The 12,861-nt window shown below is 41.0% G+C and overlaps 1 protein-coding gene across 1 annotated transcript; it reads right to left on the reverse strand.

Moving 5' to 3' along the window:
- Positions 1 to 1,884: 1,884 nt before the first annotated feature.
- Positions 1,885 to 7,234, reverse strand: myl1 (myosin, light chain 1, alkali; skeletal, fast). The gene is made up of 6 exons (XM_080038568.1): positions 6,988 to 7,234; positions 6,182 to 6,209; positions 4,070 to 4,213; positions 3,371 to 3,544; positions 3,172 to 3,249; positions 1,885 to 2,446 (listed from the first exon to the last, which is right to left on the reverse strand). The coding sequence occupies exons 1-6, from the start codon at positions 7,126 to 7,128 to the stop codon at positions 2,418 to 2,420; spliced, it is 594 nt and encodes a 197-aa protein (XP_079894694.1). The 5' UTR covers positions 7,129 to 7,234; the 3' UTR covers positions 1,885 to 2,417.
- Positions 7,235 to 12,861: the final 5,627 nt, after the last annotated feature.

Consider the following 12,861-nt stretch of genomic DNA (forward strand, 5'->3'; position numbering starts at 1 on the left):
ATTAGGAGCTACTGTACTCTGGTCCTCTTTATTTAAAAAATCCAATAATGTGCTTTTTCTGATTTACTTTGTTGGCCTCGCTCTCTTTTTTTGAATGCTGTTGCATAGAATAGTTCAGTCTGAGCACTGGTTTTTAGATTAAATGGTATATCTAAAGTGGGAACCAGGTATTGGTTTGACTAGTCCTGGATCAGTGTTTGTATACAAGCTACAGGCTTCTTTTATTTTAAACATTAAATAAGAAGTGATGTGTTCCAGCACACCATGCAGCACGCGTTGTTCCTGCTCAGTAAACGTGCATGGAGCTAATCCTCCCCTCCCCCCAAACAAATCAAGCATCCTTACTTCAAGGCACTCTTGTCATCCAATATATAATATATTTAACAAATATATAGAAACATGTATACAAATACAAGTTTGTTGCCATCTATATGTCCTTTAAAAAAAACATTTTAAAAGGAAGTGACATCATGGCTATAAAATATACCTGTAAAATTGCATTACAGCAAGAACTAGGTCATGTCATGACAAGCATGTATTGATTCTAATATTAAAAGAGGCTATTTTGTAATCTAAAAAAAAGAAGGATTTTAGTAAGTTATTTCCTCAATTATTGGATAAAGATACAACAAGTTCATGTTTTGTAGTTATTAGTTGTTTACAGTGTAATGCTTGGTGACAATGTCAGACAGCTGAATTGGTGTTGCTAAGGAATGCATCTCAGTCCTGTGGAAGAGCAGCATACACTAGTACCTGCTCAGTAGTTCAATGTAGACGCCTGTTTGTACTTCAGAACAGTATAAAACACCGGAGCTTAACCCACAGACCACCATCTTTAAAAAGGAAACGGCTCAATTGTTTCTTGCCTTTGCGGCTGCAAATATTCAGCTCGCATGAATGAACCGTGCGGACGTTCCCTCAACGAAGACACAGGCTGACGTTGCAACTCATCAGGACTCTCTGGTGTCCGAGGACAAATGCAACCTGAGATTAAACGGAAGACGCAGCTACTCTGGAGTGTGTCTGTGTGCGTGTGCGTTTGGTGCCGATCCCATGCCGTTTCACGACCTATGCTACCGTATATGGGTGTTTTGTTTGCAACGTGTGGGAGAAGTGAGTGGAAAAAAAAGTGAATATTTTGAAGAAGAAAAAAAAAATTACTTTAAAAGGTAATTCACAAGAAAAAGGAAAGAAAAAAAACACTGACAGGGAACTCAGACCCTGTTCTATCCATTAGGAAAAAAAGTGTTTTTGGGTGATCTGGTTTCTTTTTAGGACAACATTTGTGGTATATCCTGCCTAATTACTGCCCTCACCTGCGACCGTTTGTTTGCTTCTGTGTTTTTTCTGCATTACCCCCATCTCCGTGTGCCCCCCCACCCCCTTCCCGTCTCCTACATCACCCTACAGCAACTGTAAATGTATTTAAAAGGTCAAGTAGATGTACGCAGTTTTTCTCTGGTTGATATGACACCAATTACAATAATTAATGACAATTAAAATGGACAAAAAGGGACACCAGAGTACTGTCTTCTATTCAGATCACAAACAAAATCCAGGACAGTCTTGCTGTCTTTCATGTCTGTACCACTCTCATGTCTGTATGGTAAATACGAAGCTACAACCAGCAGACAATTAGCTTAGCTTAGCATGAGGCCTAAAAAACAGCTAGCACATTCAATAACATATTTTTGTAACAAAAGTTTGGTTTAAAACTATTCCTTGCTGGCTATTGCTTCAATTCAGTTTCAATCTTTCTAAACTGCAAGAAAAGTAAATATGTGTATTTCCCCTCAAACTATTCCTTTCAGCATGAGCCTTTAGTTTATTTATGGAAATGATTTGCATCAAATAAAGGGAGTCAAAAAACTTGGAAAATTAAAATGGGACTTTGTTAAAAGTTTATTGTGAAATGGCAAGAGGATAAGTTAACAATAAGTTAAGACCCATGGGACGGGTCGGTTGATGATGGATGCATTCACACAGGCCAGTCCTGGGCCAAACCAGTCACTTCACTGGACAGATGGACAGATAGTAAGTGTCAGGAAGGGGGATGCTCTCATACTTATCCTACCTTCGCCTCTATCACTGTTCGGCTGTGGAAAACCGGTGATGATTTTAAAAAAAAAAGAAGAAAAAAAAGCAACCCAATGAGACTGGGGGACTTGGTTGAAGAAAGGTTGGAAAGACACATCTCATGGGCCAGTTAGGGAAGGGCTCCTTAACGGGAGGACGAAGAGGAGGAGGAAGGGGGGGAAAAGCACCAACACGAACAAAAAACAAGAGGAGGGTTGAGGAAATGACATCTCATTGTCCTTTGTTTCCCCCCTGCTTCCTCAGGTGGTACAGGAAACAGCGAGTGGATGTCGTGACACCATGGGGTCTGCACATATACGATGCTCACCAGCTCAGGGTCCTTACACAGACATGATGTGCTTGACAAAGGCTTCAGGCCGGGAGACCAGGGCATCAGGCAGAGAGAAAAGGACAGAGAGAGAGAGGAAATGAGATGAGTGAATGTGGAGAACAATAGGTAAATAACTATCATTATAAAGTCGGCCAAGGGGTTTGTTAGACTTGAAAGCTGTTCATCCATAAATTACAAAAAAAAAACGATTAATGTGTTTTGTCTGGCTAATGCACTTTTCAAAACACAGTATTTCATTTTTTTTTTATAAAGTAGCAAAGTGGAAAATTCATCATCTCACTTCCTTGGTATGCAGAGTATGCGTTTAAAGGGACAATCCCTTTAAATGCACACAGCAATGCACTGCAATGCAGTTCCGTAACAATAGGGGATTTGAATACGAATGGGCAAAATCGAAAGCAGCAAAGGTCGGGATACACAATTTTAAGTCTCTAATGTTTAAAAATGAAAATGAAGTGGATCCTACATTTCCCATGATCCAACTCAACAGCTTCTTTCCTTATCCTCCGGGTTTTTGTTATTTAGTTTAAGATCCAGAAGACATACAACTGACATACAACTGTTTCAACAGTGCTATTCTCTAAGTCAACTGAACTTCAGGAGCGAAAATGATCAGGTTCCACCTCAAAACGATATATCGGAATTATTGTCATGAGTAATTTAGTATGATGAATGATACATAAACAATGTAGAATATAAATGATTGTTATATGAAGATAAAATGTATTCATTTTGTGGCTCACCCTCGTAGTTGATACAGCCGTTCTCGTCCTCCTGTCCTGCCATGAGAGCATCAACCTCCATCTCATTCATCTTCTCTCCTGTAGAGGGAGACAGAGGACAACTGTTATTAAAGACACACAGACACACACGCACGCACACACACACACACACACACACATATAGTGACACCAACTCATACATAGAGAGACTATGACTTACCCAGTGTTGACAGCACAATACGCAGCTCAGCACCCATCACTGTGCCGTTGCCCTCCTTGTCAAAGACGCGCAGACCCTCAACGTAGTCCTCAAACTGGGCCTTGTTTGGGCTGTTCATGATTGTCTGGAGCATGGGCAGGAAACCCTCGAAATCTACTCTCTTGGCATGCATGTCTGCATAGAGGGACACAAAAACCAAAAGGTGGTTTCATCCAGTGTCAGGCATGCAGGGTTTTATTTTATTTTTTCTTTTACTACGGAAAAACAGATACCGCACAGACAAAAACCTTGTCAACACAGTTTCAGCATCAACACATCATTCATTTCCACCTCTCAGCTACAGGCTCTTTCTCTCCACAGGGGTTGGAGGTTCATGATGGATCACGGTGAGGTTTTTTTGTTGTTGACATTTTAGACGGATACAGTTTATTTGTTCATATTTCATCTATAATCCTATTTGGTATGTTTCTTTTGGTCGTGACGTATGTCATGCGCCGGCTTCTGACTACAACTGAAACTGGCGCACGTCATTGTTCAGCCACTCCCTCTGTTCGCTGATTGGACCGCCAAAAATTTGGCAGACTAAACCCACTAATATACCGCACATGCAGACTGACTAGTGAAGGGAAATGAAAATTGAGCGGAAGTATGTAGGCCATCACAGAGAATGATAGCACAAATACTAAATAAGTCTCTTACCGTCAGCGGAGGGGTTGCCAAGCAGCTTGGTCACCTCCTTGTTGGTGGGGTTCTGTCCCAGAGCACGCATGATGTCAGCGATCTGGGAGAAGGCCACCTTGGCGTCTCCAACTCTGTCGAACAGACCAAAGGCCTCCTTGTAGTCTGCAGAGGATAGGGATAGCACACTTAATGAATTTAATGTGTTTACATTGATTGGCAGTTTTTAAATGAGGTCAGCAGTGAGTGTACCTTGTGACTTCATCATTATGAAAATACAATATACATATACCACTTGAGTATTATATCTACTATGGTCACTCCTTTACAAGGAATTGCTCCCGTGGAAAATAAAAATTAACTTAGGAAATGATTATTTTAACTTTTTTGTACTTTTTATGGACAACATCCATTGATTGTATTATATAAACCTACTGTTTCATCTGGTGTTCCAAATATAACACCTGAAACAACAGTGGGTATATGTAGTGGTGAACCAGCAGTTTACATTTATTAAACTTAAATGTGCCTTACACCTATCCGTTTTGGTTCCTGCAGTGTTTTAAAATATATATATTCTTTATTTTTCCGCAAAATACTATCATATTGAGGTTCAATAATTAGGGCCCTTTATAATAATGTGTCCAACTATAGCTACAATATGTGTTTTTAATTGATTTCGCATTAATAATTATTATAAATATGTATATATTTTTCTATAGTATTTGTAAGCTGCATTTTACAACAGTTGGAGACAGTGCTTTGAGTTTCACCTGCCAGTAGGTGGAAGCAGCTCCTCTACAAACTTCCAAGGGAAATATAGACCAGGGGCAAGACGACGCTATAAGTTGTGATATTATGGGGTGACTTCTGACTTCTCTCTCCCCCTCCTCATGCTATTTCTGTCTGTCTGTCTGTCTCTCTCTCCCCCCCTCTCTCTCTCTCTCTCTCTCTCTCTCTCTCTCTCTCTCTCAGCATGGGCTCTTTTAAAAGACCACCTTGGAATTGATAAACATAGCTGAGAATATGAGCCCCCTCCTTTTAAAGCCAGGCTCCTCTGTGGGCTGAGTACAGTAGGGAATGCTGACTGCAGTGTAACAAGCAGCCAGCTGAAGAGGACGGGTCTGGTGCCACTGTGTCCAATCTAGGGGCAGAAGAGGCCAGTGGCATGCAGGTTTTTCTTCCTATCAAAACACAACAGCCCTCAATTCATCTAAAGTATCCCTCTATAATCCCCCAAATGAGCTGCTAACATTGTTGAAGGGTTATGCAAACATAAAGGCAAGGCAAGTTTATTTATATAGCACAATTCAAACACAAGGCCATTCAAAGTACTTTACAGGGGCAAGATTAAGGATAAAGACTCCTGTCACATGATTTGATATCACAGATAAAGTGACAGAGTCCCATGATACCAACAAACAACCTGAAGTTAATATGAGGACAGAAGGGTTGACTGAATAGAGGTGTGGCCCCCTGACCTCTGGTCATTAAAAGGAAGACCTCCCACACCAGTGGTCTCCAGCGGTGGTTTATAAGTGATATATTCCAAATGCTTTTAAATTCTTTTTTAGGTAATACTGCGGTTGTTTCACTTAATTTCACAAATTAGAAAATGTTCCATTGACAACGGCTGACAATCTCTGGCAAATGATTTGAAACAAGACTATATGATTTTTTTAAGATACCTCAGTTTTCGCGAATGCTTTCTTTGGGATGTATAGAAATGAAAAACATTGTATTTGCTTAAACCGTTATGCTGAAAGCTCACTTGTTTTTCTGTTTTTAGTTTTCTGTGACAAATTTTTCCTACATTTGTATTCAACACTAATGTTTTTTTAGCGTAATAGCCACTATAACATTTCACAAGACACCTGTTATTCTCATGGAATGTCAAAACAAAACACATGACAGAGGTAACCATCTGTCATGAACCCTATGGGATGCAGTGCCATGTCATTTTTCACACAGTGGCATTGAGCTTATGTTTATCTTCAAGGTAAGTATTCCATTCTACATTGTTCTACTCTCTTGTCTAGTCCTCTACATGGTGATGTATTATATTGATTGCTTTTCTAATTTTCTATACATTGGATGTGTCACATGGTTTCAAGAATAAATTCAGGGACTTACCTTCCATCTGGTCTGGGGTGAATTCAATCTAGAAAAACCAATACAAAGCAACCACATGAGTAAAAAAACATACAAGGAGTTTTCACATGCCATTTTAATCTACAACATGGCCACTTTTATCAATAAAATGTAATTTTCATAACCAGGCATTTCCACTTATTTTGGGCTTATTAATCAGGTCTACACAGGGATTGTCTCTTTTGCCAGAATTAGCTTAACATGGTGGCACCCGATCTGTGGAGGTCCATCTTTAGCTGCGTTAACATGTCCACATTTGGTGTCACCCTGGAGCACCATCACACTTTAGTCACCAATGCGAGAGAGCTGGGGGCGTGGTCTAAAACATGGTGAGCTATCCATGGTTCTAGTAATCCTCCTCCATCGGTCCTCTGTACAAGTCTGTGTGTGCTGTCCTTCAAACCTGCAGCTGCTCTCACTAACTGACCATTAAACTGTGCATCCACTCAAAGATGTCCAACATTTGTATCAACTCTTAAAGAGTGTTTGAAAGCTACTTGGCCAGTTATGTCAAGATGAAAATTAACGGGTATTATGCAACAGTTTGAAAAACAAAATAAGACACCAAGATCACTATGGTCGTCCACTGTCCTTCTCAAACTGCCCCTCCTTCAAATGTGTAAAATAATAAACCAATGAAAAACAATGCATATTTCTGTGACCCGCTAAAGTCGGTCTTTTTCTGTCACGCAACTGTTGAGTGTGAATGGAAAAGTCAAATCCCAGTCATCAACCCTTCTCCATCCCTCCCACACAGCGGAACGCAAGCTATCGTTATCGGTGTATACCTTGACGGCGGCCAGGTCGACTGCGGGAGCTGCAGGAGGAGCCGCTGGCTCGGGGGCCGGTGCAGGTGCAGCAGCTGCTGCTGCTGGTTTTGCAGGCTCGGCCTTCTTGACAGCCGCCTTAGGGTCCTTCTTGGGTGCCATTTTAGCGGATAGTGGTGGAGATACTTTGTTCCTTAAGCACACACAATTCCCGGTTCGGGGGACAACACAAGAAGTGTAGCAAAGACTGGAAGGGACTCAGCAAGAAATCGCCCTTAGGGCGTATATATATGAGTCTAGACTTTTCCGTCTTGACCCGCGTCGACGCTGTCCCCGTGTAAGGATTGGATAGCGGATGGGAGGGGGGTGTGTGTAGGCCTATATGTGGAGGGGACCTCTCTCCAAACTTGGAATATGGGGCTGCGTGCCAGAAAGTGTTCAGTTATGCGATATATCATCACCAAAATCCAAAACATTGGAAAGAAGAGGAAAGGTTAGTTGGGGCCATGCACTTTCCTGTTGTCAACAAGCGAACGGTTCCACTTTTACGCACAGCTTTGGGCACCATTACGCACAAGCATGACTCATTTGGAAAACACTTTTCGGCTATTTTAGGATGGATTGGCGCTAAAAAGATTGGTTCCTATGATTTCTCTCAAGAAAAACAACTCATTAAGTCTATATTGAGTACTGGATGTGAAATAGCCAGCTATGAAAAACAGATCAGATGTTGGATTGCCTGGTAAACAGCAGCCTGTGACAGGGAAGTTAATGGTTCGACGTATGGCCATAAGTTATTCACTGGAAATAAGGTGAGGAGTGTTTCCCAGAAATATTCATATGCCCTGCGCACTACAGCATCAGTATAGATCTGTCATGAACTGTTATTTAAGAATCTTAACACATACTGTCTTTTTACCATCTGTTTTGATGACTTTACCCACCTTTATCCTGCAATCCAGATCTTCAGGAGTCTCTCATTGACCTCAGCTGCTTTAAAAGAGTGGAGGTTATGTAAAAGGCCAATATATGATTTGAGTGGTGTTTTTTGCCTTATCATGATTGACACACGTTTACATCCTCAATAATGTAACTGATTTGAATGTTACATATCTTCACGATGAGCTCCAGCTTCACCAATTGTTCTCTAGCAAGCTGTATCTGAAAAATAAAACAAATAAACGTTTAAAAGTTTCAATGGATATATAAGGAGGGGGGGGGGATTCAAGGCAAAATGGGTATACAATGATGCACAACATCTCTTAAATATCTGAATGAGATAATGTAATGGTGCAGCCTTACATGGCATAATATGAGAAGATAATCCTAAATCAGACTTCAGTGAAGTGCAAAAAAAAACACCTTTAAAATGTATCCCAGTGCGAAAGAAGTGTGGCAAACTTATGAAGTAATAGATTTGATTGGAAGTTTGTGGATAGAAACAAAACAAGCAAGTGATCACACTAGATGAAAAGGATCTAAAGACTGGGCCTTAGGTTGGCAGGTGGCGGAAGTGGTGTCTTTTCATGATCTAATTATGAGCCTTGTTTATTCCTTGTGTGTGTTGGGCAGAGCAGCACCTGTGTTCGAGCTCCGTTGGTGGGAGTAAAATGTGTCATGGAAGCATGGGGGAGATGGAGATTCTGAGGACCCTTTCAGCTGCTGATGCCAGTAACCCAGACAAGGCTAAGAGAGCAAATTCTGTCTCCTTAATTCTTGTCTATATCCGTCTCCCAGTGCCAGCGGTGAAGCCCTGCCCCCACCACTATGACGGGGCCTGGTGACGAAGGTACAGCATGCATTCCTCAAGCCTATAGCTCCAGGCCTACACACCCCCTCCCCAACCCCTCCCCTGTTGCTTTCACTGACCCCATCTCCATGAGGGCAAGCCAGAGAAAGCCTCAGTCGCTCAGCTGTCATCCAGGCTCACCCCAGGCACCCCGCACTGCACCGTCCCCTGACTCCGACTTCTCTTCGCCCCCCTCCCCTATATAGAAACTCTGCCCCGGTCCTTGCACCTGTGCTTGCAGTCCAATCTGAGCTCAATTATAGAATCTTAATGGGCTCTGCAGCGACTGTACTGTAGAGCTTGGCTTTAATAACATGGGATACCAGGTCAGCTTGTGGAAACAAGTCAAGTTTATTTGACAATCAAGTGTATCATGGTACATTTGTTGTATACTCAGGTACTGAGTTGCTTGTGATGTCAAATCATCCATCTCAGACATTTACGGACATTTTAAGTATTTAGAGGTGGAGTCAGCAAAAACAAAATCAAAACACTTTTTGTCAAAATAATTGAATTTATCCTCCCCGTCCGCTACATGTCTGTACTGTGTGTGCGCTGAACACAAATCTGGTGTTTATACACTGCCCAGGTTTTGTAAACGGTCATGTATGCAAAGGGTGTCCGACCGAAACTGTCCCATCAACACTTCTCCAACCAATCAGCTAAACAGCCATTCCTACGTGAATGCTATTGGACAGGTAGTTGTTGATTGAAAAGTGTGCCTGGGTACGGAGCCTCTGAAGGAAAACAAAGTTAGGGTTGTATTTGTTTTGATGGTCATTTCAAATATCTACAAGCTTTCTATGGAATGGTTTACTCCATATTTAAATTGTGCTTTTTTATATCCAAAATACGATAGCCAGGTATACAAAGAGAAGTTGTGTAGGTGTAAGCACTAGGCAGGAGGATAGGGAGCTAATCGCAGACATACAGTACAGTAGGTGACTTGTCTGGCAAAGTACCAGAGCATCTGGTGGACGGCTTGAAGATGGAAGTCTGGAGCATACGAGGATAAAGGACCATGGCCTGGGAAAAGTGAGCAGAGGCTGGAGACAGGAGATGAGAGAGTCATACGCAGAGGTGCTGAGGGAATGGAAGAGTGTGGCTACATGTGACTTTTCAAAGAGTAAATAAGTCTGTTCTGTGCGGTAAACGTTTGCTCCAAGAGCTTGAACAAACTGGTTTCTAAATATGTTTGAGTGTACTGTTACGAGTCATTCCAAGTAACCCATTAGTGAAGAGAAACGATCTTCTCACATTACTAAACATGTAACCCTTTACGTGTTCACCGTCAGTATCCAGCTTCTTTGAGGAAATAAATACTGGAGACCTAAGGTCAGATGTTTTAAAGGCCCATGGTGCTTCAAGAGGGCTCATTAAAAAGGTCCATAGGCCACATGAGGATGTCTTTAGTTTTCAGAGTTGGTCTTCATGTTAGTGAAGATGTGTTTGATAAAGGTCAAAAACTACTAAATTAAGTGCTGACATATTGCCAAAGCTCTTGTTTTGATACAGTATGCCTTTCTCAAAGAGACACCTAGAAGAAGGTGCTTAGAGTTTTACACAGTATCCAGGTTTGACTGCATTCATCACCATTCCTAACCAAAAATGTGAGTTCAGTGCATGGCACTTTTGAGCAAGACTATCATGAGGTGCCAAATCATCTGGGGATCAAAAAAATCAAATAATAGAGACTTTTTTAATGGCACTCCCTCCAAGTCAAGAGGGATCACATCACACCAATTCTGGCCTCGCTCCACTGGCTCCCTGTGCATTTTAGAGTCCATTTTAAAATTATTTTATTTGTTTATAAATCCTTAAACGGCTTTGCCCCACCGTATCTCTCTGAGCTGCTTCACCGGTACTCTCCTGCTCGCTCTCTGAGGTCAGCTGATCAGCTCCTCCTGGCAGTACCCAGCTCAAAGAGGAAGCTGAGAGGGGACAGAGCGTTTTCTATCGCTGCTCCAAAAATGTGGAACAATCTGCCCTTCCAAATCAGACAGGCCCCTTCAATCACAATTTTTAAAAAACACCTCAAGACCCATTTTTTCTCGCTGGCTTTCGACCCAGTGTGAGACTTTTGATGTTATTTTATTGTACCTTATTTTTGTTATTTTAGATATTATTTTTTACCTCAGCTTTATTCATTTTTCTATCTATTTTTATTGTACCTTATTTTACTTATTTTTATTGTACCTTATTTTACTTATTTTTATTGTACTTTATTTTACTTATTTTTATCTATTTTTATTGTACCTTATTTTAGGCCTGTACAGCACTTTGTCTCTGCTCTGGTTTGATGAAAGCGCTTTATAAATAAAGTTGGATTGGATTGGATTGGAAGTCAGGATATTTCATCTTAGTCCTCATAAACCTAATTTTGGCGCTAGAAGAAAAGTTAGGGGGTCACCAAAGCCTGCAGGACTCCAATGATTCCAGAAGATTTCAGGCCAATCCATCAAATTATTGATGTGATTTTGCAATCTGGACAACGTCATCCTACCTTCCGTGTTTTGCATTATCGCCTGTGAGTCGTTCCCCCATTGCACTATAGAATGCATAGATAATGACATCAAGCATCCCTTAAAACCAAATAAAAACATGTATTATGAGAGGAGCACATGGCTATTACCTGCATGAATTCAAATTGAGTGAATATAGCCAAAGTTTAGGGATCAGTGATGATAAACTAAAGTTTAATGGAAAAGGCTAAATAAGTATTAAAGAGAAGATGCTTCTTCTATTATTAGTGCTCTTACTAAGCACAAAGTACACAACTCAAGTTATACAAGTGGATACTTCCTCTGTTTTCTCCCAAGCTCAAACAATAATGATCTATACATATCCTTGTTAGTGCCAGTCTCATGAGTGACAGCTGTCTGAGCTATTGATATACTATATTTGACCTGTGTTCCTTCTTTGGCAGTCTGGTCCAACAGGTGGCCAACATTTGCTGTAAAAGAGTGCTTATTTTGTGCCCATTTTTTAAATAAACCAACCATATGGGTTTGAACTGTGCCAGTCCACACTGCTGTTGTGCCTAGACAGTGTCTCATTTGAAATATTGTAATGGGTTAATGCTGAGGCCATAGTGCTTTCCAAGAGACTAAAGTAACGCATGTTTACATACGTTTCTCAGTAAAATCAACCATCCCAGACCCCTGCAGAGGTCATAAACTCATTTAAAATGGAATAGTCCATTCTAAAAGGTTGGTTAATCCAACCAGACCTTTTGGGGACTGAGTCTCTGCAAATGACATAGGATGAAACTCCATTTGAAGCCACCATAAAGTTGAAACCACCCTGTTGTGTTTACATTTTCTCCTCTCTGAGACACAAGCTTCAAAGCTTTATTTTCCTAAGGAAGGAAGAGCATTGTATTGGCTGGTTTGAATGTAAACACTGATGCTGATAAGACAACTAACTTCTGATTGGATGAGAATGCATTTGGACTGTTTTAATACAGGATGCAATACTCTAATCTTTGCCATTCCATCTCGGTTTCTAGCCTTGTAAGGAGGTACTAAATGCTTAAACCTGACGCCTAGGAATATAAGCAACCTAAACTTATCTTCAACTTCCCCAGCTGCCTTCTACAAATCATAGCATTCACGTGAGGCTATTGTCTGGGCTAAGATAGTTATTTTATGTTGTTCATTCATTTGAAGTAAACGAAAGACCTGACAAGCTCATTATTTCCTGATTTAAAGTAATTCTGACTCACTTGTGTTTTACATAAGTGTTTTCCGCTCATAGTGTTTTTCTCCCGTTAACTGGGAATGTATTGATGTGTTGTTGCTGTCACTCTCAAGGCCGGTGAATTGTTTCCTCTCTATCAATTCAACTCAGTGTACGCAAATGCGCATCTGCGGCTCACTGTGTGATTAGAGGAAATGGTTCACTGCGCGCTGGAGCTGCGGCTACTGTCTTTTGTTTTCTCTCCTTCTCATTTCTAACTATGCACATCACACACACACACACACACTGACACTTGTGATTTTCCCCTCAAGTATTCTTAATGAATACATGAGTGTTGAGTTTCTGTAATTTTAAAGTTAAGGTCGCGTGAAGACAAAACCAAAGTCTCCCCACATCATCCTTTATAA

This window comes from Ammodytes marinus (assembly GCF_949987685.1).
Source record: "Ammodytes marinus genome assembly, chromosome: 12".
NCBI classification, from domain to species: domain Eukaryota; kingdom Metazoa; phylum Chordata; class Actinopteri; order Uranoscopiformes; family Ammodytidae; genus Ammodytes; species Ammodytes marinus.

Coding starts and splice junctions, on each gene's coding strand:
- myl1 (XM_080038568.1), bottom strand. CDS start 7,128: ATGGCACCCAAGAAGGACCCTAAGGCGGCTGTCAAGAAGGCCGAGCCT. Junction 3,545..4,069: donor TGGCAACCCCTCCGCTGACG/GTAAGAGACTTA, acceptor CCCTCTATGCAG/ACATGCATGCCAAGAGAGTA. Junction 2,447..3,171: donor CGGCTGTATCAACTACGAGG/GTGAGCCACAAA, acceptor CCCGGCCTGAAG/CCTTTGTCAAGCACATCATG.